We start from the raw sequence: 27,440 nt of genomic DNA, 5'->3' as shown, positions 1-27,440 counted from the left end.
ATTCTTAGTGCACCATCAGCAAGGGAACACACTGGATTTCCACTGCAGGTGCACCCCACTCTGCACTCAGAGTGGGGTGCATCTGTATCTCATGCTTGTTTTCTCATTGCAGTGACTATTTTCTTTTTAATATTTGGTTTAACACTGCTTTCTTTTGACCTTAGACTTCCAACACATTTCAATTCCACTGCAGGTGCTGAAGGATGGGTGTTTGAGACACACTGCAGTGTTTCAGGACACTGACAAAGGGAAGTTTTGTATCTCAGACATGGGCTAGAAGAAACTAATTTATTAAAACTTAATTTAAAAATCCATTACTCCCACCACGTGTTGCATGAAAAATGCCACTCAGCATGTTAAGATAAAGGCCTGGATGTGAGCTTGGGTAAAGAGAGCAAGACTGTGTCATCTGTGGGTCTAAGGGAACTAAAGAGCCACAATGGTATCACAAGTACCTGGATTCAGCACAGCTCTTCACATAATCTAACACAGCATTAGGAGTTGCCATCCATCACTCTTGCACTACAGTACTTTGATGGAGTTGGGAGGTGAACATTTAAAATAGTCACTATAAAGTAACTGGGGCTGCAGGAAGATTTTTGTCCTTAACATGTGGATCCTATTGTAGAAGCTTAGAAAGATTTTTTAATTTGCTTGGAAATTAAAGCTGTAACAAAATGATTTGATTAAAAAAAAAGGCAAAAAATAAAATTGTTTAAAGAAAGAAGTGTTATGTTTTAATAAGACATCAAATTTCAACTCTTCTGAGTGTTACTCTGGCACAGGACAGTACTTTTGTGTTTGTCTTTACAGTTGAGCCACTTCAACTGACCTCAAGTGTCTTTGCATTATTCTGTGTTATCTTCCCATCCAAGCCTAAAAATCCTACTTTAAACATTATAAGAACATGACTATGAAATACAAGCAAAGACCATTTTTCAAGATGAAGTACTAATGAATGTTAAGTTTGGGACAGAATTACTGAACAGATGAGGATTTTTTTTTATATATATATATATATATATATATACATGATCTTTTAATACAAAATTCCACCAGTAAATCAGCAGCCAGTGATCAAGAGATCTTCAGCAAAATCTTCCATTGTATTCAAAAACTCCTGACAAAATGTACATGCTGTAGTTGAAGGCCACCACTCAATCCAAGTGCTGGAGTCCAAAGGGTACTGGAATCTAAGAAGAGAGCAGGAAATGATCATTTGCTGCTAAGATTTGGGGAGGAAAACATCAAAAAGGAATAATTACAATATGAAATTACTTGCTTTGTGTTCATAATCCTGCTTTCAATGTACACATCTGAAAATACATTGTGTAACTATTGTTTGAACTAACATGTAAAAAATTAATTCTATATTACGTAAGAATTATTACATACAAACACTTGCCACTTCACAGCACACTTAAAGATTAAATCTCTGTGTATTCTGGTGGTAAATTACTTACTTGAAATTGTAACCAACACTTATCTTCAAGGCTTCTTTTCCCATGATCAAATACTGCTCCCCTGGGCTCAACTCAACATCTGTACAGGTCTTCTTTTTAACAAAGGTTATTTCATTATTTTTCTGAGCAAAAGCCTGCCCTGGAGTAGAATGTCAAGAATTGAAAAATATCACAGAGAGAATTTTCACTAACTTGTAAATTAGCCAGAAAACATCAAAATGTTCTACAGTACAGAACAGCCGAGGGATCTATTTGCCACTAGCTGTATAACAGCAAAATCTGATGTTATAAAACATGCTTCTTGTAAAAGCTTTGAAAAATTAAATCTGAATGGTAAATAAGCCTCATGCACATTAAATGGTTTTATATTAATTATAAGCACATGTTGGGTGCTTAGAGGAAAACTGAGTGAATATCAGCTTTAGTTCCACAGAACCTGAGCAGCCACCTTTCCCAAGGGTGAGACAGTGAGTGCCCAACAACACTCTGAAGTCCGTTCTCTCAGAAGCAGAAACATGCCCAAACTACAAAAACCTGAGATAAATTCAGGTATGGCATACCCTTTCACACTACCCCACTTTGATCATTGTATATATAGAAAGGGAGGGCATTCTGTGAAATAAATGAGATATACACAACCGTTCACAACCTTATTAATTAATTATGGGATATGTTCACCTTGTTTTGTCACGTAAAAGACATTTCACTGATTACAGTTTGGGACTGTTAACAACAGCTCTAATATAGAAAAGCTGTTTAAAACCATCAAAGAGTTGACTTCTCAGGGCTCAAGAGAATTCTCAAAGGCTGTATTTAAGACTGCAATTTTCTCCTCTCATGAAACAAGCAGGTTTGACTGCTGATTTTTGTCAGCTGCTTCAGTGGTCTCAACCAAACAGCTTTTACTCTAAATAAATTGTTAAATGGATTAAAAACAGCACACTCACCTCTTTTATAGAGATCCAGCAGAGTTGCAGAATACTTTACAAAATAACCCTCTTCACTGCGAGATAAAATGTTCACTTTATAAACTGCAGAACAACACAAAATAAACTGTTATTTCTTGTTCTTGCAACACACACTAAATGTCTTACACATGCTCAGATGGAGAATATAACGTCCCTTTACAATACTGATTTCTGGGAAAACAGTGGCCATAGCTATACATTGTAGGCTAAGAAACATTAATAAGTTCTACCCATGTTTTAATCTGATGGAAGCTCTACTCAGGCTCTCATCTGATGCCTGGCAAACTTCCTCTGACCCCAAAGCCAGATGCTCACCTTAGAACAGCACCAAGAAAGAGAAACGTGGTGCTTATTAGCAGAAATCATCAGATCAGGATCACTGTTATGCTAACCCTGGTTTATGTGACTTTTATTCAGCAGAGGGAATGGGCAACACTTCCTCTTCTCTGCTCCTATGTCACCTTCACAGACTCTACACCACAGTCTAACCTACTGAATTTTAATCACTAAAGATCTAACTGAAACAAAATCTTCTGCAGCAGTAGTAAACAAGTAAACATTTCAGTTAGAGCACGTGAAATAAGTAATGACAATTCAAATATTACCATATGCAATATCCTTCTGGCATGCAGCTTCTCTCCTGGTATCAGCGGTTATTGACCGATCTAGTCTGTCTTGTACTTTACTACACTCAGCTACATTGAGAAAGAAAAAAGCCAACATTAAGACAATGTCACCACATGTCCTCACATAAAACACCACAGATCTCTCTACCTGTTTGGGATAACCTACTGTAACAGAAACATCAAAATTATGGGATTGCATGCTGGAAAATCAGTATTTAAAATCCAAATATCCCGCTCAATCACCTGAGCTTAATCCAGTCAGACATCCATGATCACACTGCACACTTCTTAGGTTTTTTGCTAATGTAAAATTTGTAAAGGACAACAGCTTATAGAATCATAGAATCGTTAGGGTTGGAAAGGACCTTAAGATCATCTAGTTCCAACCCCCCTGCCGTGGGCAGGGATACCTTATGCTAAATCAGATCACCCAAGGCCTCGTCCAACCTGGTCTTGAGCACTGCCAGGGATGGAGCATTCACAACCTCCCTGGGCAACCCATTCCAGTGCCTCACCACCCTAACAGGAAAGATTTTCCTTCTTATATCCAGCCTAAACTTCCCCTGTTTAACCCGTTAACCCTTGTCCTGTCACTACAGTCTCTAATGAAGAGTCCCTCTCCAGAATCCCTATAGGCCCCCTTCAGATACTGGAAGGCTGCTATGAGGTCTCCACGCAGCCTTCTCTTCTGCAGGCTGAACAGCCCCAACTTCCTCAGCCTGTCTTCATACGGGAGGTTCTCCAGTCCCCTGATCATCCTCGTGGCCCTTCTCTGGACTTGTTCCAACAGTTCCATGTCCTTTTTATGTTGAGGACACCAGAACTGCACACAATGCTCCAGGTGAGGTCTCACAAGAGCAGAGTAGAGGGGCAGGATCACCTCCTTTGATCTGCTGGGGTCATGCCCCTTTTGATGCAGCCCAGGATACGGTTGCTTTCTGGGCTGCAAGCGCACACTGCTGGCCCATGTTCATTTTCTCATCAACCAACACCCCCAAGTCCTTCTCTGCAGGGCTGCTCTGAATCTCTTTGCCCAACTTGTAGCTGTGCCTGGGATTGCTCCCACCCAGGTGTAGGACCTTATGTTCTTGTTAGGGCTTTTTCCCTTGTGTTTAGTGTGGTTTTGTCCAAAGCACTACACTGCATTTTCTCACCGAGTGAAATGGGAAAACACCTTAAAAAAGTTTACCTTCCATGCACTTGCATTCATCTCCTTCACAGAGTCTCACAAGTTTTTCATTTCCATAGGGGTTATAAAATATAGTGCACCTTTTATCTAGAAGATCCAAAAAGAAATAATAAATACCTACAGAAAATCAAAGTCCAGGAATCAGAACTGAAGCTTTGTGAGCCAAAAATTACCCAAGCTTAAACTAACAAAGATTAAAAAGCTGTTGAAGGAGGAAAAATGAGTCTTTAAGGAGGAATAAAGAGTTAAAAGACAAACATGAATTTGAAGGCATGGAACACATACCTGGTGCATGATATTCATACACAGTGAATGTGGCAGGATTTAGCATTCCAACCTGGAAAAGCTCACTTATTCGGAACCCAACACAGAGAAAATTATTAGCTGGTACCTATTTGAAAGACACAAATTAAAGAGTTCTAAAAGAAACAAAATTATTCCAAAGAGTTCAGGTTGTGCTTACAGTTATAAAAAGGGTAACATACAGAGTCTATCTGAAGAATAACATGGCCATCTTTTATCTCATAATCCGCTATCAACTGATCAACACCACTTGCAAGCTGTAGAGGAGAAAGACAGAGAAAAGTATTTTATAACAAGTTTAACTTTTTTAGATGCTCTCAAAGGTTGTGCAGTCAGTAGCTTTAACATAATTCTGAGGTGTAAAAACCCCTTATTTTAGAGTTATCTCTTTATAATGCTCATACTCTCACTTGCTTTTTTCATTTTCTTTTAAGGAAATTATCCTTTCACTCATTACATGAAGGTAATACAGGATTAAAGAGCTAACTGTCCCTAGAAGAATACCTGAGTACATGTATAGCATCCTATTTAAATCCTGTAAGTGTAACTCTAATTGCCTTTAACCAAAACTTCCATGCTTGTCAATAGGAGCTGGATGAACACCAGCATTACAGTGAAGATTCAGTTAAAGTTTAGCCAGCTTACACCTAGGTGTGTATACCGACAGCGTTCCCTTTACAATTAGCAGGTACAGCACCTCCAGGGGCAATGACCATTCTCTATCATCTGCTCTTGTCTTTCTAACAACAGAGGGAGCCCAGATGTCAAACTTTAACCAGAGGCCTAGCTTCTGACTCAATCAAAAATCCATCACCTAGACTTAAGTAGATTATTCTCATTAGCACTGGAAGTGTTTAGAAGCAATGGGGATATAATGACATCCGTCTGCACTGCTACTCTAACAGAAAAAAGATGAACAGCAAATATATTACTTCTGTCAAAAGAAGTCAGTAAAAGAAAAATGTTCTCTAATACTTACAGTGTTTAAGTCATCTGTATTTGCTTCCAATCCAGTAACCAAACCTATGTCCATCACAGCATGAGCAGACCCTGACTGCGGCTCTCTCACACCAGGCCTGTACCTAAAATAGATTAAAACTGATATTAAACAAAACTGAAATTAAAAAGAAAACCTCAAATGTGATCCCAGGAAAGCCTAAGGAAAATTCTATCAATATTTAGACCACAGCATTGGCTCAATCACCAGGGAAAGGAAAAAACCCCCACCACCCACCCATCCCATCAACTGTACTTACTTTGCACAAGCCTCTAAGCGCCCCAGTGGCTCACCTTCTTCTCTTCTGTAACCTTTTCATAGCAAGTAGAGTTAAATAAGTAATTTTATAAGTGTTCAGAAGCAGCAATCCAAAATTCTCATAAAGCATTTTCATAATTGAAGGATAATGATTTAAATTGTTTTGTTGGATGTTCTTATAGGAACTCATTGCCTAGCCACAAACAAGTAACATTACACTTCTTTTATAATTGAGGTGAAATGACAGCTTTAAGGTTTTATGTAATTTAATGTGTGCTTACCTTATTAAACTACTTCATGGCAAAAGCTCAGAATGTGATTATACACTCTGTTGTAACTGGACTAGAACTCTCAGTGCCTTGTAGAATTCACTGTAAGCTCCCCCATCCCCCATTGTATTTCTTTCCTCTGCTAAAAGTTTGTATTCCTCACTCCCCCAACCGCAAGAACTCTTCCATAAATGAGTAAAAATGTACCTAACAAATATATTAAAAATAGATTCTATCTACAGAAAGGCAATATTTTTAAGAAGGGCTAAAAAGGCTCCTGGCAATTTCTTTTCCGGTTTTGCATTTAGAAAGTGGCACAATTTATTAGTTTAGTTCTTAATTACAAACACTTTGTTCAAGAAAGTGAGAGGCTTTTTCCTCCCTCCCTTGCACTGACCTGAGCAGTAATATTTAAAACCATATTAATCCTTTACCATCATCTCTCTTTGGAACAATCTTCAATTCAAAGTTACATGACTCTTCAGAAGTCCCGATTGTGTTGTATACTGTCCTCACCTACAGACATACAAATAAATTAGACAAAACAGAAGCAGTAAACAGTCCTCAAAACTGGCATAAAGCTGTGAACACTTACAATATGGAGAACATAACACCAGTAAAAACAAGTCTGTGCGGCATGAGGAGCTTTGATGGATGCCAAGCACAGTAAACAAATTACCAGCACAGAAAAAAATGAGGAATTCTTGAGCAAAACCACACCACTCATGTGGTCTTATTTACAGGACTAAAAATATTATGCAAATGACTCCTGGCATTTATGAATATAAACACTAGTTCACAGGAACACGTTCTGTTCCGATGTAAGTTTGACGTTAGAAGAGGTTATGAAAGATACGAAGAAAATAGATCATGACAACAGCTTAATATTTAGGCACACAAAAAGTATTCCTTTAAATATTGCAGGAAAACAGTTTTTCAGTGACATTGCTCAATGAACTAAGAGTAAACACCAGAATAACAGAGAATTGAGCAATTTCTCAAAGCTGATCACTAATTTAGGTCTTCCCTGTTTGGCTGTCCAAGCAGGACAGTACAACTGATGAGCATTAAAACTAAGTTGATCATCTGTTAAGATTTATGGAACAGAAACCTTACAATGAAAAGGAAGAAACTTCACAACTTCTCTCTCATTAGGCATAAGTCATACATGGCTCATAATTAATCTAAAATATAGCTATAATCACATCCATCACTTCAGTTTAAGCGTAAGGACAACACATGGAAGAGTTTAGGAGAAAGCTCAGTTTCTTATTCAGTGCTGATATTACAAAGCAGAGATTCCATTTAAGAAGTTTGGTTGCATGCTCACATTCACTGTAGCTACACCAGTACTGCTGCCAGTGCTTATATATATGTCATCATCCAGAGGTACCTAAAGGATGGACGTTAAACACAAAGCTGTAAGTTAAGAATAAAGATAGCAATATTAGCAACAATTCAGGTCAGATAATCTGCTTGTCTTTGCTACATTTTAAATACATACTAGGGTTTTATGCTATAAAGAGATTCTACAAAAACAATACAGAGGAATAAGCAGAGATAACGTAAATGGATAGTCAAATGCATTAAACTCAACAGGTGAGTCCCTAAACATTTGTTATACCAAATTACTACAAGTTTATTAAAAGAAAAAGCTAATTTAGTAGCAATTTCAACATTCAAATAATTATTTAAGCAGTTGTTAAGAATTTTGCTTTCATTTTTCAAGTGATACCATTTACTCACTGTCATAGTTCTTCCCACAAAGTTATCTTCTGTCAGTTTGAACACATTGAGTTCTCCATGGTTTTTATATGCTACCTTAACATTCATGTCCAAATTAAGCCGTTTGATAAGAAGTGAATATTCAGTCAAGGCCTCAAGGGCATTAATTGTGTCCTGCCAGAAATCAGTTATAAAGAATTAATTCCAGAAATTAAAAATAAGTAAAAATGTATTAAAGCAATTTATTTTCTGGCATTTAAATGATGCCAAATAATGGTGACCAACAGCTTAGCAGTGTCTCAGCAGTATCCTTAATACGGTGGTAACATGTTTAACACCATACTTACAGACATATTTGTGCAATTTAAAGTAATGCAAACAATTACTAAAAAGGCAGCAAGCAAAGAGCAATAGAACACTGCACTCATCAGTGTCTTCATAGATTTTTAATAGTTTTAAGAAAGGGAGGTTGCATGACTTGAACATTCTAGAAAATAGCACTAGTTGATAGGGCATTGGAGATCAGGCAACTCTCACTTGAACTTTAGTCTATTTGTGCACACTAGCACAGTTTTTACAATGAAAAAATCAAACTTTCTTAGACTGTGTTGAATTTTTGTGGAACACAAGAACAATCATGTCATGAAATGAAATATTCTGTTTTATAAAAACCTTGAGAAAAGTTTTCCTCCTGTGATTCTTTTCATTCAGCAGATCTGAAGTCAGTGGAATTGGCTTGCAATTTACTATTTACAACAGGCTTCATGAGAAGAAGTCATATTTCAAAAAGACTATCAATGTAACAGCGTCAGTGTCCCATACAGAGGACACTTAGGTTATGAACATGGTCATTCAATATTACCCTCTTAAGACATGTTGGATTTTGGGACTTGACGAACAAGAACAAAATATTTAAAAGCTCACCTGAGTCGAATAGAATCCTCCACCATACCTTTGTTCTTCAGACAACCATTTGATGATTGGATCAGCATAGTTTTTGTCCCCTCTTAGCAAAGTAGTGAGCAAGGCATATGCTGTGGTTTCAACCATTTGTGCAGTAACAGAGCTGGGAATGTGCTGGTCTACTGATTTGAGAGTATCCTTCCAAAACCGGTAAATAGGAGGGTCACCTACAACAGTGTAACACGAAGGTTTCAGACTGAAACACAGCTACAGCTCTCTCCACGCTACACAAGCTGAAGTTCTGCTTACTTGGGTCAAGGAGAAAAGGAGGAACTCACTCTGCCTTTAACAGGAGATGAAGATATACTTCTCCTACACTAGTAAGTCTGATGTTTATACTAGAAACCAATGATAAGCAGACCTGATGCAAAACATCCAAATATTGCCCATCCTGACCAGTGATAGAGTGGCCAAACAAATGGAACACAGATTGTCTTTTTTTTTTTAGCCACTTCCAGCTTTCAAAGCCTTTCTATTCCAGTAGGAATCACTGCTTGGCAGAGAACAGTTCAAGTCCTATTCACAAGAGACTACAAATTCCACTCTCAGCCAAGGAAAACAGGGGACTCAGAAGGCTGAGGAGGCACACAAATGCAATCCACTACAGACACCTGCATAGAAGGAAAGGCTGTAGATGGAACAAGTGCGATACGAAAGGGGATAAAATAACACTGTTGAAAAGCTGAAAGCAGGACTGAATCTGGCAAAAAAAAACTAGGCCACAAAAGACTGAAATGTCACTTGTGCCAAAGGAAGTGTCACTGAAATTCATTCTCCAAGTAGTGCCATCACATTAGAGCATTTAACGATACTAAAAGAACAGCTTGAGAGCCAAATACAGTACAGCTTGAAAGAATTTCATTGTACCTATGACAGATGCTTCCTTCTTCAGTGCAGAGAACGCCGCTCGTGCAGCTTGGTGGTTCAAATCCACAAGAGCTAAAGCATACGAGGTTATTGCCATAGTGAAAGGGCTCTGAGCAGACTGCACGTTCTTCAGCAAATAATCTCCTCCTTTATTTTTAGCATCATGGATTTTCTGAAAAGATGAAGAGACCATAGCTTACAGCTATCACACTTTGAACAAGTGTTAAATAAAAAATAAAGAAACTGGAATCCCAGAGTATAACCACTGGCAGAAATAAAAGTCTTACTTACCTGAGTAGGACATATTTGAATTGACTTCTCAATTCCAATAACAGAAAATGCTGTGAGATACAAAGATTTTTCTTTAGCTTCTCTAGGTAAGGTACCCTACAAAATCAAATATGGAAATATAATTAAACAGAAACAACAGTTACTTTCAATAAACAGAACTAGCCAGTTTAGGTAAGGAGACAAATAGAAATGCCTGTAAGAAATATCAGCTTGGTTTAGCCTGAAAATACATTGACTTTTCTGGTGGTAATAGTTTATTTTTAAAAAGATAAAGAAACCAACATATATAAAGTTACTGCAAGCCAGGACTGTTATACTGTAAAATCAACAATTTATTGTTTTTTAATATTAAGAAGTGGCAAGCATCAACTTCTAATGGGAAAACAAAGGTTTGCAAAATTGTCTGGAATTGTTGTTCTGGTGAAGTGCAGCCTAAAACATCTTGCATTGTTAAAACACACATTAATTAACTCCTCGGGACTTCAGCTTTTACTGCATTCACACAAAAAACGTTTGGGTTTCATACCTGGAGTTTCACTGGTTGGTAATTTGAAAATTCACTGAATGACCCATCTGGCATTTGACAGTTATCAATCAACCACAGAAGGGAATTACAAACAGAAATCTGATCAAGATTTACATATTGATTAACTTGTCCGAGAATCCTTAGAGCAAAAGCTGTCAACCTGCCAAGGAAATCAAACAGATCATATTTGTTTTGATTAGCAGATCCTACCACACTGCTAGAGGTTAGACACGTTTGCACTGGTTACGATTTAGCTATGTTACACACTGCCACAGTTCAAAGAAATATTGCAGATGAACCTTAAATTCAACTTAACAAATGAGCAATAATCACTAATAATTGATTTTAAAGTAGGATCGACGTCTATGTTTCAGGCTCTGAACTTATGACATCATCACCAAAAGATTACTTCTTCCCTACACACAAAACTTCAGGAAGATGCCTTTGAAGAGTGTTCCTTTTTATAAGCCAACTGCATTTGCCATTCTGAAAGGCAAGACAGTGACCATGTATTTTGCCTAATTTTCAATGGCAGATTCTGTTTTCCCTAAACAGTAGTTCCCCTTTCTTTGATAGCCTTTAAAGATCCTATTTGTGTGAACAAGAGGTATGTTTATCTTGCCCTTCCTCACATCCCTGTACTTTGCTTTCCTTCTGCAAACATGGGGTACAAACTTTGCCTGAGCTTGACTTCTGCAGGGAACTAAGGTGTTTTGTAGGATTCCAAGCCCAAAGAAGAGGTTTTAGAACTCAGCAAAATCCTACAAATTATCTAGGGTATGTCTGCTTCTAACTATTGTCCCAGCTTGGTGGCAATCGTGTGAATTATGGACATAAAAGAGATTTAGCAAGTTCAGGATAGAATACACAGATACTATTCAAGCACCATTTAGATCAAGCTCACCTCTCATGCTTACTAGAAATATCAGTCTTTAAAAAATAGTGATAGTATGAAAGCAAAGCAGTGAAACAAGCCTTTTCTAATCAAAAGACCTTTTTAACTCACCATGTGCTAGCTTGCCCATTCTTCCACATGCTATATGAGAAGTCAGAATTCCTGAATGACAATATGCTCACAATTCCTAAGGGATATATTAGGCAGAAAGTAAGTTATGAGATGAGGTTTACATCAAAATCATATTTGCTCACTCAGACATGTTACCTTTCTCACTCAGCAAACTTTATGCACCTCTACAACTCTGAAGCAAGAGAAGCAGCTATATTTTTCTACCTTCTTTCATTTTCCTCCTCATTTGAGTTCTTGAAGTTAAGGTTTCAGGACCCAGTAAATTCCAGTTATTTGACTCTTCCAAGTAGTGAAACACATAAAATACTGGGGCAATACTCATCAAATCTGCTTCTGCACTGCCCTTTGGCAGATTAGCCAGAACACTGAGACCACTAGGACTGAGGACTGTGGCAATTGCTTCACCCATGAAATGCCCTGTGGAAAGAAAAAAAAAAACAAGGTTTATTTAAAATCATGAAAGTGAATTGAAGGACAGAATCTGACTTATAAGCAATCTTTCTATAGGAAGTATTCAAAATTCTGCACAAAAGGTGCTTTGTCAAGCGTGTTCTCAAAAGAAGAACCTAGGAATAAATTCAGATAAATTTAAACAAAGGAATATAAATAAGAGAAAAGGAACCTACACACATCAAGTACATATGCAGCAGGATACAAGTTTCAATTCCATTTACCTTTTACACTGACACTTCTATCAATTTTTGTTTTAGGGACCAGGTTGAGTGGGATTTTGTATCGAAATTCTTGTCGTCTCTTGATTGAGCCTAGAATTGAAAATGTAGGTATGTCAAACTGCACAGTCTAAGCCAATAGATGATGGCCAGATTAAGGTTCCGACTGAGTGCAAACACTTCAATCTTTCTTTTGCCTTTTTTGTTAATTAAAAAAAACAACAACAAACCAAACCAAAACCAACTGATCTGGACCTAAACTTTGTGGTTTCAGATTCATCTCTGGTTAATGAGGACATATTCTGTTTCCATTAAGAAAGCACCTGCTAACTGGTTTTCAAGCACACTGAGAAAAGCTTAATGGTCTATCACAGTAAAAGACACATATAAAGGTTCCTTTAAGAAATGAATCAAGTATGGTTTTGAAAGACTGGCTGCTTTGAGATGGATTTGTTAGTCGATGAAAGGACAGGAAATCCTTAGAAGGGACATATGTAGAAGATTTCAGGATGGAGAAATGCCAATTTTTTCACATTACAGAAAACTTGATCATCGTGAATCAAAAACCATGAAAAGATACACAAAGTAAAGACACATGTGATCAGTTCTCTTACCATAAACACCCTGTGGGTCCAAAGTGAAACCTGAATGAAGTTCTTTCTTAACGCCTTCTGGCTGAAATCATTAAAGGGAAAGAAGTAGAAAGTGAAAACACTTTTGTTTAATTAAATATGTTAGCTGAAACAACTGTTTAAAACTCCTCTGTAGTTGAGTTTTATGTTACTGTTCTGTGTCAATTCTATGTACATTTAAGCTCATGTTCCATCTCCCAGAATTATTGAGAAAATTCAGAAAAAGATATAAATAAAAGCTTAGGAAGGTGGAACATTACAAAAATGTGTCTTTCGATGAAGCATGCCTAAGCACTCGAAAACCCAAACCAAATCATTTAGAACACAGTATTTTCCCTGCTTACTCAGTTATAATCTATTTATATATATAATCTGACAATTCTTATAATCAAGGTTTAAAAATGTGTATACTCAAATACTGTCATGCATTTTTCCACTGCATACATCTCAGCAAATTCAGTATGATATTTTTGATTCTGATAATATGAAAATAAATCAATATTTACATACTGATTTAAAACATTTTTATTTCTTGTGACTAAATCAATATGAAATTCAAAACCACTACAAACATTGTTTTTTCCTTACCATTACACGTAAAGTTTTAACCACAGTTTCACTGTTCCTGGCTGTCAGCAATGTAAAGTTGATAGTGTGAAGACCTAATTCCAAAGGAAGTATTCTGAATGTAACTGGGGATGAAGAACCACCATCTAGATTCTTAAGGTTACAACCGTGCATTCTCGATCCAGTAGATGCAGAATCTCCAAAGGAGCAGATTCCATTTCCAGCTGATATTTTAACACAGAACTGAAATGTTTAAAGATTTTAAATGTTTCACCTCCGTGACAGGTACACCACCAGAGAAACATTAAAGCCACTAAATACTATAATGAGCATTCTATCAGTACTTTTCTGTTTACAGTGAGCAAGTGTTGCTACCTTTACAATTACTATTACTTGCACTAGAGACACACTAACAAATGTTCATTACAACACCAGGGAACCCATACACAAGGCCTCAGGCACACACCTGCTTCATGCAGACACCCTTTGCATACCTTCCTCAATTTTTCTTTTCAGTATTAATTTTGCACTTCTGTTTCATGTATTTCCTTTAAAATAGTCCTTTTTACATTAAATCCCCAGCCAATGTAATCTGCAAGCTCTGGAGCAGGTTATTCAAAAAACCCATCACTCTTTGACACTGTGACCAAACAATTGGAACAGAAAAAAAAAAAGTATTTTAATTTTCCTGAGGCAAAGCTGCAAGGCCAGAGCATGACAACATTGTAGTTAGTGAAGTAGCTGGAAATAAAAATACTAATGGTTAGGTTTCACTGTTATACAGTTACATAAAGCACACATAACACTAACTGAAGGAGTAGAGAAATCCAATCCAAGGATCTGTTTATACTGGATACTCCCAGGGGAAATGAGGTTTCAGTTTATTATGTTACTCTTTTTTGTAGAGCTCATTAAGACCACAAATTACCTTAATTGCAGAAGCTCTGTGGTTATAAACTGATCCTTTTAACTCAATTTGTTCTCCTCGTACCACAGAATAAGGAACATAAACGCTCAGGAAGATGTCTTTTACCACTTGCACTTCCAGGGGTGCAGCAACACAGATACCTAAGAATATTAAAAACATAAATGCAAGTTACGTTACCCATCCTTGTGATAAATAAGTTTGAAAAGGTCTTCACATACTTGTCACCTTTACTGGTGACTTACTTTTCAATATGTACTAAGAAGCAACCAGGCTCTTGCTTCCTGCTCTAAGTTGCTGTCTCCCACTTCTCCCACTTACTGGCTGACATTCCAGTTCTTTGGGCTTCTTCTTTTTTTCTCAAAGTGAAAAATTTACTGTTTGTACTACCACATATGCTGGAAAATTTGTTTCTTCTTCCCCTCAAGTCCCTGAGCTATTGAGAGCAGGACACTGTAAAGTTGTGCCAGTCACTCACTATTTGTTCTCATATTCCTTAGTCATTTATTATGGGTGACTTGATCACAACGACAGTTTTTTTTCCCAGCCACTTACATGCATAACAAGAAATTAAGTCATTTCCTTTCTCTAAAATACATATTTTGATTCTTTCCTTGCCTGTTTATCAACCAGAAAACGAACATTTTAGAATATATATGTCAACTACAGGGAGATGTTCTGCAAACTCCAAATGGAAAAGCTCCCTAATTTCTTAGCTACAGTCTAATTTGGTGCAGTACTTACCTTTATCAGAAATTCCAACACCTTGTACTTCCCAGGTAGTTAGTGAATCAGGCAAGGTGACAGACAGAGTCTTTGACCTGTGTTCAGAAGCATTAGCACACTTTTACTATATCAATAGCCACGTGTTAAAACCTAACTAATGCATACAGTACACCCAGAGCAACTCCTGCATCTAGGAAACACTTAGGCCAGACAAGATTTCAGAGCATACATTGAAAACAGGACTTGTGGATTTTTCTTTGAATAAACTTGGTTTTAGCTGACTTGACAGAAGCTGGTGTTTAGCAAGGTCGAAAGTGAAAGGAAAAGGGACTCAACAGTCTGGGCACCAGACAGCACATCCTGCATGGAGGGAAACTGGCAGGAAGAGTTTGTGTAAAACTGCATTTTAGTATACATCTTAGGTAAAACTAAGGTTCCTCAGCTTACCTCAAGTTTAGCATTTACTTCCTATAAAAATGATTACTAAGTCAAGTGTTGATAATAGATTTGAGAAGAGTAGTACCTTGGGGAAACTTGGTGGACTTCCCATAACCAGCTTTCAGGGAAGTAGCTACGAACTTCTGCCTCATCCAGTTCCAAGAAAGTCTCAAAATCTGAAGAACATAAATAAAGCAAGTAAAAAAACCTAAGCAAACCACCTGCAATGACCAAAAGCTTCAAAATAATTGTATTTTTCTCCTGTGACAAGAAGAAATAACTTACTGTGTAACTTATTTGCCTTAGGTTACTCCTGATACAAGAAAAAAAAAAAATGTATCATCTGAATACCCTAAAAGTGTGTGTTAATTGCACCTCATCTATTTGCCCATACAGATACATGTCCAGACAGATTAACTTGTTATCAAGCAATTACAGGGAGACAATGGGAGACAAGAAATTTCGCACTGCCACTGATCTTTCCTGAGGTGTTACCCGTTGGCTGGTGTGGGCATGGGTAAAAATTTAGTATGAAAGTTGCCTTCACAGGCAAGGATGCTTTCTTACAGCACTTCCACTTGTTCTAAAGGAGGATGAATAGAATATAGCTCTTAACAGAATAAAGAACTGCTCTCCAGTCCTCTTCAGAAGTATATATGCAAGTTCTTTGGAGACTGGTAATATTCTTTCTGGAATAACTCTGACAGGTAATAGTGAGTGGCTCATATATTAACAGAGCTGTCAACTCTGTATTTACCCATTTCTGCTCAAAGTGTTTCTCTACATGTCCACAGGACAGCTAAAGCTCTTGTACTTACGCATTCTGGCCAATATCAGAAGCTTATTAGGCTCTTCGTCCCGCAGCCTGTTTGCAAATTCACAGCAATCTTTGAATGCAGAGATGCACTTCTGGTTACTCCGAATTCGCTGAGCTCTGTCACTGCAGGTCTCAGTGACTGGATAGGCTCTGACTCCAGCCATGCAGCACTTCCGGATTTCCGGATGTCCATATTTGGATACTGAAATAAGAATAAAATAAGTCTCCTCTGTGAGATGAAGTTTTTATTTCCAAATACGTCTTAACTCATTATACTAGAGGTATTTTTAAAAACTGTGGAATTTCAGCGAAGGCCAGATTAGAGGATGAGGTTACGCTTGCCATTTTTTAAAAACCAGTGACATACATTTAATCACTACTATTCTGAATTTAAAATATAAAGTAGATAAGAAGAGTTGTATTACATTTTAAGATTTAACAGTCACAGGTTCTTCTGGTAAGAGTTGGTCCCTGGCAGGTGGTCACTGGGAAAGGTTGCTACAAGTTGTACTATGAGCTCTCAGGCTATGTCTCTCCAGAAAAAAAAGACCTTAAATATTTGCTGTGTTTTCAATGTGTACTTAAATCTGCTTACTTCAAATTCAGCATATGGGTAAGAGGCGTTACAAACAGGGTCCTCTCTAAAGTCATCTCCCATATTTGTCAGTCCCTCTCAACTACATTACATTAATAACAAACAATAATTACAAGTCATAAGCAAACACTCAAATTCTTGATTTCTAATGGACATGATTTTTTATTCATAATTATATACTTTAAAATGTTTTTTCCAATACCTTCTTTGAGTATCTTCTCCTTGAAGTCAGACCGTTTGGTTCTTAAAACTTCATTGCAAGTGTCATCTGTTCAAAAAATAAGCAAACATGTACAAGACATGACCTTTTTGTAATAGCAGAGTCCGGTTCAAAATAATTCCATAAAATCACATACCAAATTTGGGAGACTTTCTTTTTACTATTTTAATTAAATAAAAGTACTTTCATTCCAATTAAAGTAACTGATTCACAAGTCATAATGTTTTCTTCCCTCAAGAATCATTAGTATATGCATTCCCTATTAATTTAATTAAGTTTCAACATGAAAACTGAGAGTCACAATAGAGTATTTCAGAACAGGACTCCAAAATTTAATGCTTAAAACAAAGCTATATACCTGCATCATTTGAATCTTCAGCATTTGTATTAGTCAAAAATGTAAGTCCAGCCATTCGGAAGACATCAACATTGTTCTGTCCTCCTCCAGCACCACACCCAAGGTCACTCTTTTCCAACTGTAGCATTATCTGAGGAAAAAAACACATCAGCAGCTAACTAAAACATGGAATAAATTGTATGACAAATGAGTTAGACTTGCAGAAAGGCCAATTCAGTCTGGCAGACCTGCTCTCAAAACAGTGGAGTATACTACTTAGCAGTATTTGAGCTAATTCAAGCACTGAAAAACTCATGAACCCACTGAATATAATATCATTTTCCTTACCATTCTACCAGTATGCCTTAAAAATATAACCTGAAGAGATTATAGGAAGAACTAAGGAGAATGTAGTCTCCAGGCCTCCTTGATCAAGGAGTTCTCTAACACTGCAACCTGTTTCTGGCCAAGTATGCAGGGTTCCAATGAGACAAGTAAGACCTGTCTTTAAAACTGTATTTTTACAAGGAATCAAAATATTGTAAATTAATTCTGTTTATAACTTTGAACTGTTTAAACCAACAACTTTTATTCTGTAGTGAATTGCTCTTCCACCTATTTTCAGGCTTACTGAATGTGTAACATAATAGCTATCAGAATACCAGCATGAAACAAAGCGCAACTTTTCTTTTTCAGCTACTACTTAACTTTTTCCATTGCCCTCTTTCCTCTTCCTGTGACTCCATATATTGCCTTGTCAATAGATGACAAAGCAACAAAGGAACTGAATTGTGTTTTCATAGTAAGCGATACAACTTCTGCTGGATTCAGGATCTCTTTGCTTGACTGCAGCTTAATCTAGAAATTTAAAACAAATGTTGGCAATTTAAAAGCACGTTGTTCCAAAACAGACCCATCTGAAGGCAGACACTTCAATAAATCAAGGAATAGTTACAGAACTTTTCTAAATCCAAGTTCAAATCTAACCATAAAATGAATGCACACCCACAAGTTTTAGTGCCTATTTTGCTACTCACATCAAGACTATTCCCACATTTCTGTTCCACATTCAGCCAAACTGAATCAGCTACTAACTCAGCAGTTTGTTCTCCCATGACTATGTAGTAAACAATAAGACGTGCTGAAGGAACCATTTCTTGGGTTATCTGAAAAGTCAGATGCTCATATTCCAAATCTTTAATTCTCGTCTGAGTTCCAAAGGTTACTATCTTCCCTTTTGATGTGATCTGTAATAGAAAAATTATGGAGAATAAAAAAGTCCATTTTATATTTAAAATGGTTCTTCCATGTAACAACAATTTGCATTTAGATATAATACAACACATATAAAAATGCACTTGGGACCAGTGGGCCTAGTTCAAGGGAAGGTAGCTCTCCCTCATCCCCTTTCTCTTCCCCTGTATTTCAGCTCCTGAATCAGCTCTTGAGGTTGGCGCTACTTGTTCTCAATCCCACTATATGTCAGATGAGAATTCAAAGCAATGGAGACTTCATGGAAATTTAAACATGAGACTTAATTTTTTTCTCTAAGAGTGGCAGACTGTATAGGGAAGGAGCAGTCGTCTGAGCTGCATATATTCTATGGTGAGGATACTTCCTGACTGCTGAGGTTCTTCATCCACCACCACATATTAAAGCACAATTCAACATTTTGTGTGGAAACATATGTTACTTACCAAATAGCTGTAGTGTTGTATTTTATGACTATACCGACTATGTGGATATACATTAATATTTATTACATCCCCTACTTCTAGTGTTTTGTGGTTGGAAGCCCAGTCAATATACAGATAACTCCGACTTAATGATGAATAAGCTTTTGCTTCATAGGTTTTACTTGCTTGGTTTTCATCTGAAAGACGTGGATCTGCAGTTTTTACCTGAAAAAATAATAAGATGTCTGAGAATGTTCTCAGTATAAAACCCCCCGTGTTGTGACTTCTGAATAGCTTAAGTACAGAATTACACTTAACAGTTACAATACTAAAAGCATTCTGCAACATATTTTTAAAGCAATTAATAAAAACCAACTCAAGAGTCGTATTTTCATTAATAAAATACTCCATAAATATCAAGTCAGACATAAAATGTTAGCTTAGAAGCACATACACACATAAATAGAGCAGAAAAGGTTAATGATATGTCTCCCTACGTAGTGAGGGAAGCACTCTCAGAGATTTTGCACAACAAATCTAAATTGAAATATTAAATAATCACTTAATAATTATGAAATAGACATGTGACAGAGTATTTTGTTTCAGAATAATTTAATAAATACTTCAATACGTAAGTAGTGTTGCATTATAGCACTTGCATTTCATAACTGATTATTCATAATAGTCTCTAAGTTTATAAATTCTTGTTAGTATAAAATCTCCCCATTTGTATTGCACATTCACAAAAGTACAGAATTAAACCCTCAAATAAATGAATTCATGATTTAACTCACTTGAAACTCCAATACTTTGCTATCAGATGGGATATTAACAACAAACAAAGCAGTTCCATCATTCAAGCTTGTTCTCCTTCTCCCAGATTCTGAGCCCTCTGGTATCAACTCGGTCTCACCCATTTGCTCACTAAAGGATTTTGCAGTGACTGTTACAGGCACTTTCCCAGCAAAGTTACCTACTGTATCTTTCACCTGCACCTGTTCACCAGAAAACAGAACACTGCTTATATCAGTGGTGGCATTTTGCAAGGAGAAAACTTTCAAGTTGCTAAGCTTCTTCTACAATAGCAAGTTAAAAAGATGTAAAAGGTTAATGGAAATTAATGTTAAGAACTATAGAAACATTTAAAAAAATATGAATAAGGCTTCTGCATTATGGGGTTTACAGTGTAATGTGCAACAATTCTGCTTATGTTAACTAACCTTAATGAAGAATGGAAGTCCAGGCTTCACAAAGAGAGGAGTAGCCACCAAACTCAGTTTGTAAGGAGATACAGCAAATCTGACTCCAGAAAATTCTGCTTCACCGCTGAGGCCACCTAACAAAATATTATGCCCTTTTCAGTAACCACAGCCTGTGTTTTTTCCACTTGCCTTCAAAAGTCAGCATAACCTGTTATAGTGAAGTCCGTTCAACTAAAGGGTGAGCCCCTTGCATTGCTATGAAACTAACAGCAGAAAAACAGTACCATTTAATCCCTAACATTGTTACAGTGACAGACGGGCTGTTCTTCCTGGTAAGTTTTTGGAAGAAGGAATTCTGAACACTAAGGAAAGTCTGACCCTGGGAAAGTTATCCATATTGTTTACTTTTCTAGCTCTTTTTACATTTGCAGAGATGTTAGCAAGAAAAAAATCAGTTACCTGCAGACTCCAACACTGATGCCACAATATATAAATATGACCCATCCAATTCTTCTAGACTGTGAATCCCTATAAAACTCACTGCTTTCTTACAGTCAAAATTGATCTCAGCAACACCATTTTCAATCTGGAAATTAAATAATTCATTATTTCATAGTCAATAATTTAGAAATAACATATAGATACAGAATATACAGATCCTAACTTCAACATGTTTCTGTTCATTGACTATTTTCAGAGAAAATCAAAGGTGGAAATGTTTTAATGAAGAAGAATTCTTAATTCCCTAAAACGATTGATAATTAATCAACCATTTGGCAGGTATTGCAAAGTCTGCATGCAGACCCAACAAGAGGCTGGAGTAACACAGAGAAAGCTTCACTACGTGAGGAGCAATAATGCGTTTTGTCATTCTTCAATGCCTAAATCAAAAAGGCCAGACTGAATGATGGAGGGATAACTGGTGGTGAAGTCTCCATAATATATCAATATAATTTCGATCTGTTTGGCTCATTTATTCTGAAATAATACAGATTTATTCCTACAAAATACTCTCAGAGCATAAAAGTGATTTCATAGACATTTCAACCACACAGCTTGCCCAAGTGAGCAATTAAACCAGACTGAAATTACATTGTCTCAGATGCTGCCTCTGAGGTTCATTCTGAAGTGCATTTCTGTGACCCCGACAACATCATTACATAGTTAAAGTTCACACAGAATAGTTGTTGATGCAAACCAGGAGCTTGGAGCCATTCTCATAAAATTTAATGGGAAAACTTTGGTGGAATTAGATCAGTCCTGAACTAAGCACATGAAATCTACACAAACCAGACTTTCTTCTTCTTACCCTAGTTACATGCATGGCACGAGGCATCATTCTTTTTCCAGTTTCTTCAATTATTCCAAAACGAAGGAAAACATCAGCACTTGTAAGCTTTTTATTATAAAAATAGCTGAGAACAAAACAACAGAAATGCTTTTAGATTACTTTAATGGCTGCAACAAAGCATTTGTTTTTGAAGAAGAGTAATTCTCTAGGCAAGAGACAGAAAACAAATGTCTGCTTAGCTTTAAAAGTATCTGTTGAAAAATAATCACTCTAAGAATTTTAGAAGGGGCCCCTTAGCTCTTTTACAGAGCAAAGTAAAAGAGAAGACTTCTGGGCACAGGAGAATCACTCTTCAGGTAAAAGAAAGAGACATACACACACATTTAGAAATCAAAGCCCAATTTCCTTACCTGGCTTTCACAAGAATCCTAAAGTTCTCAAATTTATCAGAACTAATGAAGTTACTTTCTGGCTCTATGACGATGGAAAAGCTTGGCATTGCTGAAAATTGAGCAGAAAAGAAAGCCACTTAGCTGTGGTTTTATACATAAAGCCAGAAGCACTCAGAAAGACATTTTTGTACAGCCATCAAACAATCATGTCAGTTTAAAGTGATCTGAATTATAAATACAGCTGTGAGCTTATCCACAGAGAAGCACAAGTTCTAAAGGCCTAAGTTACCTGCAGTTGCCCTGGTCTACATCCTACATCAGTGCAAATACATTGAGATGATACAGCACACTAAAGAATATCTCTCTTTAGAGACAGGTTGTATTAAGACAGCCTTACACCAGTATCACTGCTTAGCTTGAACTGACGCTGTCACTTGATGTGGGCACACCTTACCATATTCCTTAACTTCAAATTTTGCAACGGCAGACGTTTCAAAATCCTTCTTATACTTGGCTTCAATCTTCCAAATTCCATACCTACAAAATGAAAATAAACATTTTTTGAGATTAAAATTAATGTCTAAGACAAAAATAATACTACTACTTAACAATATTTCATGTTTACAGTTATTTAGCGATTAAAATTCTGCACCAAGTTTTTGCCTATGTTCAGTGCCTACTTTAAGAAAATTCTGCCCTGCTATTTTCATAATTCTTTGAAATTTATTTTAAAGCATTGAAAGAAATTGGAAAAGAATATGCCGTTATTTATGACTATTGTCAGAACTTTTTGATTACAAGCAGAGACACATTTTGAAGACTACAAATACAACCAGGGTCATTGAGACATTATTTGCTAGCTTCTTTCACTTGCCAGTTACCACTCCTGAGGCCAAAGAAACGCCTACTTGTAGCTACAAGTCTGTTTTGATGTAGTGAGCAGGATTAGTACGTATCACGTACCTGATGTATCATAATTTGGATGAGTATTCTTTGCTTCTAGAAGCACTCAAGAAGCATTTGCTTCATTTCAAATTGCTTTACTTAAACCCACAGAACTGCTGTGTGCAGAGCATATCCGAATGTATTTATCTTCCTAACTTATCATTCAAAGAAACCTGATTCTGTTTAATTTACATACTACATCCATTTAATCTCTGCCAGTTTTGTACCATAGCTAAGCTTGCTCAACATAAGTAAGTGAAAAATGCTTTTTCCCTGATAATAAAATCAAGGTTAGAGAGTGTGACCAATTATCAGTTCTTTGGTTTTATATATATATATATTTTTAAAAGGCAGAGAGTAAGCTTCCCACTTGGCTTTGGAAATCAACTGGAAAGGAGAATGCTTGGTCATATTTGGTTCTTTATTTATACCATGGTCACACACTATGTGAAATGTTAGAAATATCTAAGTTTCAAGTCATGCACACTCTGTATCAAGCAAAAGACACTGACAGTCTTTAAGAAAAGGCTGTTAATAATTCTCCAAAAGCAGTAAGTAAATGTACTTAGGATTAGGAGGAATCTTGAAGTCAGGAAAAGAAACTATTCCAGTAAAATCTTCCTCTTCTATAATATCCACTTTTACTCCTTCAGGGTCCTTTAAAGAGTAACAAGAAAGAATCAGCAATTACAGACCATTCTTATCAAAGGGAAAAAACTTCATTTTGTGATTTCAGGGAGAGCCTGAAAAGGTTGTATTTTTTCTAAGAGTTCTGCCCACTTCACAGCATGAAAACACAAATGTTTTTAGAAAGAACTCAGATTGAAATTCTGCTAAAACATTTTACTGTGGTTCCAACAATTAAAAGCTGTTACTAAAAAATGCTTAAAATTGCTAGAAAGTTATTGTAATAACAAGCCTATTGTCAAAGGCTAAAAAAATAAGGTATACTGACTAGTTTTATATCTTAAATGAAATAAAGCACACTATGAAAACCATATATCATTAGAATTCCCTCAAAAATCTTTTCCCCAGAAAATTCATAGTTTTTTCTTCTTTTTTTTTTTTCCCATTCTGTATCAACCTCAGATCTGGGACTTGAAAACTTCTATCCAACTGTGCAAAGTCAGTTTTAGCTCTTTTAAAATAAAACTGGCTACCTGCAAAACCACCTAATAGTTATATTAAGTATTGACTGCAATACTGGTTTGCCATCTAACTACATCTTCAGAATATTGATATTAAATTCAATTACAACTTACCACAAAAGTTAGGACAGTTTCTCGCCGAGCTGGCTGCAGTTCTTCATTCAGAGAGTAAACCCTGACTTTCACTGTAAGAATTATTACAATAAATCTCAAAGTCATACTATTACAGAGACGAAAAAAAGAAACAAAAACCTCAAACCTCAATCTTTTATCCATACTAATTAAGTTTATAATATTTATAGAATGCTCTTACCTTTTGTCAATATAGTGTCCAAACAGTCTCTGTTCATGCTAGCAACAAGAGACCCTGCACCACTCCTCTTTCACATTGAACCACTGCAGTGCAGTATAATCTTTTACCATCACAATCTTAGCACATCACTTTGGTAAGAAAAGAGCTCAATCTCCATGAAACAAATGATTCTGTCATCATTTTTTTAGAAATATTTTTAACATATTCCCAGGAAAATCTTTCAAACTTTGTGCCACTGATTAGCCATTTATGGTGCAGAGGGCAAGGGCTGAGAGGATACTGGGAGAAGTGGGCCATTTCTGCAGTATGATCAAATGGTTTTAAATATTACTCTGCTGATTAAAAACTTAAATAGCAGCTGATGGCAACACAACATAACCAAGAGCCGAAAGGACAACTAAATCCTAATTCCTTGGCAAAGTCAACAGACTTTAAGAAATGAAATAACAGCCAAGAGAAATAAGCGTTATTTACCTGACTGATCAGGAGTATAAACTGGTTTGTCTGTATGAATAAAAAGAAATCCATTCTCATAGGAAACAGGAATTTTTTTTGATCTTGTAAAATGTGGAGAAACAGCTTCCAAATACATATAATTGACTGAATTCTCTGTTCTTGGCAAATCTGTTGGCTGAAGCTGGGGGAGATGAAATAAAGATTTTAAAACAGTATTCAAATATTTTTCAAGTATTTTTTCCTGCAGTATTTCTTGTTGAGAAGAGTATCTGAATAGCAATTACTATTTTGCTGTTGATTATCATTAAATAAAACCATCAGCATTCACAGGGGTTTATTCTTGGTTATATCACAGATGATGATGTGAAGTACTGAAGTACAAACAGGTACTTTGAAATTTACCATTTCATTTATGTCCAGAGCTAAAACTGCAAAGTGCAGAGCCCAGTTATGAAGTTATTAGAATATAAATTATCAGACTTGCACATACGATGATCTCAGCCACAATACGGTTATGGTTGGCAGTTTGGTGAAATACCTATTTTGGCTGAAAATCGGGTGAGAAGCGCCTCCTGGGAGGCATCACCCCAAGTAAAACCTTCTTGATCATCAGCTTTCAAGCCTTCTGCACTCTTGGCTTCAAATAAATCTGTTAAATAAAGCTTTATGCTAAAATCTGGGCCTGTTTGGAGCTTTTTACTCACAGACAAGTCTTGAACCTGGGTTTAGTCACCATTGTGGCTTACTCTGAACATTCAGTTGACATATCTTGTAAACATTCAACACTTCTCCATTCTCACCCTTTTTACTTTTATGTAACTATGATAACAATTCTAAAATAGTTTCATTATATGTTTAACTTTGGTGACATTCCTTTACACTAGTTTTATCCAACGTAATTTCAATTTCAGACAAACTAAAACGAAATTATCTACATACGGCTAACTGAGGTATCGGGGCGCTGGGCTTCCCTTTGCAGATTAATCAACTGAAAACTTACCAGAATCATTTTTAACACTTATAACTGTGATAATAAAAACACTGCAAGAAAAGTCTGAATTCCTTACTGTTAAAGTTACAGCGGCTTGGAATTCGTTGGCTGGAGTTAAAGAAACATGGCCAGAAGAATAAACGGCAAGTTTATCTGGAAAGCTTTTTATGGCAATATTGACCGGAAATTCTTTTTCATAACCAAAAGCTTGGACTACAACTTTCTCAGATGCCCCAGCTCGGAAGATCTTTGGTGCTGTAAGGACATACCTGCATATGGAATAGAGACCAATTAAAAAAGACTCATGGATTTCTCACTTCTGTTTGTAATTCACTTATGTACACATTGGTAAAGCAAACAATCAGGTTAAGTTATTCTGAGACATTACTTAAAACAGTAGAGCGCCAGCCAAAATAATTGTTATGAAAACTGCAATGTAACATTACCAAATAACAGCTTAGCTAGAATAATATTTATGGATTTGATTCTGCAAATGCACAAAAGCATGTCTGCTAAAAGCTATTTTCATGGGAATAATTATTCCTTTTGCCAAATTAAACCCTGAAGCACTAATCTTCCAAACACTACACTTGTGTAGTTTTTCCCATTAGTAAAGTTCTTACTGAAATGAATGGGGAACTTACAGTAAAGATAGATGTGACTAAATATTTTCAGGATTGCTTTGATTTCCTCAGTGCTTTACAAACTGAATTGTGCATTGTTCCACAAAAGTACAAGCCAGGCTTTAGTACCTGAACACATAACGCCATCTAAAATAATATGAAGTGCTGCTGAAGAAAGCATTTATTTGTGCTGCTTCTTTTTCTGAAATGCCAAAAGCACTAGGGTTGGCTCCTTTCTATACACCACTGTTAGCAGGTAAGAATCAAGCACTGCTAAGTTCAGTTGTAAATTACACATTCAGGTGAGAGCTTTCACCAAACCTGTAGCAAAGTGCCTTCAGGCACTACAGAAAAGCTAAAGAGCACCAGCTTTACTGCTTAACTTTTTTGCATGTTTATCTCGTGGCATGTAATGACTCTACATCTTTCCTTGGCAGCAAATACAGTAATTCCAGAAGCATCAGTCCTTTTTCTACCGTGCACACTAGTGAGAAGTTTGCTTGTGAAAATGCATCAATTTGGAAAGTGCCTTTTGTATTGGCTGTACTAAAAATTCTGTATCTATTTACCTAAAATAGCAGGCAACAACCAAGTACTATTTCCCAGTAAGTTCTGCATTTGCTTTACTTACGTTTTCTCTTGGCTTAAAGATGTTCCAGAAAACAGCAAAACAAAAAAATATATTAAGACCATCATAGTGTCTATGACAGCAAACCATAGATGTTAATGATTCTGGACTGAGCTGTGTTTGGCTTCTGCTGTGGATGAACAGAAATGCCACCAATGCATTTCGCTCACAGTTAATAATTAATCGCAGATCATGGTTTACTGAATCTCATTGCCTTCTCTAAGGAAGTCAGAACAGCTAAACCTAGGATTTCAGCTTTTGAATCTGTTCAGAGCAATCCTATGTCAACCCTATCTCTCTCAGTTTGATACATAAGTTACAAGAAATCATTTTGAGAAGTATCAAAAAAACCCCAAAACGCAACAAACAAAAAAT

General features: G+C 36.5%; 1 protein-coding gene across 1 annotated transcript; it reads right to left on the bottom strand.

The window, feature by feature from the left end:
• Window positions 1–1,015: 1,015 nt before the first annotated feature.
• Window positions 1,016–27,176, bottom strand: C5 (complement C5). Its single transcript, XM_057409080.1, has 41 exons — window positions 27,069–27,176; window positions 25,891–26,083; window positions 24,842–25,004; window positions 24,169–24,239; window positions 23,472–23,563; window positions 22,416–22,498; window positions 21,980–22,070; window positions 21,588–21,693; window positions 20,738–20,864; window positions 20,297–20,412; window positions 19,871–20,071; window positions 19,098–19,301; window positions 18,438–18,647; window positions 18,109–18,258; window positions 17,422–17,551; window positions 17,046–17,111; window positions 16,250–16,450; window positions 15,517–15,607; window positions 15,012–15,088; window positions 14,271–14,410; window positions 13,364–13,585; window positions 12,758–12,818; window positions 12,147–12,236; window positions 11,677–11,889; window positions 11,452–11,527; window positions 10,446–10,605; window positions 9,920–10,015; window positions 9,629–9,800; window positions 8,723–8,928; window positions 7,820–7,972; window positions 7,404–7,466; window positions 6,508–6,589; window positions 5,806–5,857; window positions 5,529–5,631; window positions 4,732–4,806; window positions 4,532–4,637; window positions 4,247–4,333; window positions 3,037–3,126; window positions 2,411–2,494; window positions 1,464–1,602; window positions 1,016–1,193 (listed from the first exon to the last, which is right to left on the bottom strand). The coding sequence occupies exons 1-41, from the start codon at window positions 27,131–27,133 to the stop codon at window positions 1,064–1,066; spliced, it is 5,037 nt and encodes a 1,678-aa protein (XP_057265063.1). The 5' UTR covers window positions 27,134–27,176; the 3' UTR covers window positions 1,016–1,063.
• Between the last annotated feature and the right edge of the window lie 264 nt (window positions 27,177–27,440).

This window comes from Pezoporus wallicus, unplaced genomic scaffold, assembly GCF_028554395.1.
Source record: "Pezoporus wallicus isolate ANWC-B61680 ecotype Strahan unplaced genomic scaffold, APGP_CSIRO_Pwel_v1 contig_8341, whole genome shotgun sequence".
Lineage (NCBI taxonomy): Eukaryota > Metazoa > Chordata > Aves > Psittaciformes > Psittacidae > Pezoporus > Pezoporus wallicus.
The sequence above is the reverse complement of the archived record's forward strand: the minus strand, read 5'-3'. Positions and strand labels throughout refer to the sequence as shown.

What these genes read in the sequence shown, in the direction of transcription:
- C5 (XM_057409080.1), bottom strand. Translation starts at nt 27,133, where the DNA reads ATGATGGTCTTAATATATTTTTTTGTTTTGCTGTTTTCTGGAACATCT. An exon ending in TGTTGGAATTTCTGATAAAG is followed by an intron (nt 14,411 to 15,011) that starts GTAAGTACTGCA and finishes TAATATTCTTAG; the next exon opens with GTATCTGTGTTGCTGCACCC. An exon ending in GAAGGAAGCATCTGTCATAG is followed by an intron (nt 8,929 to 9,628) that starts GTACAATGAAAT and finishes ACACTGTTGTAG; the next exon opens with GTGACCCTCCTATTTACCGG.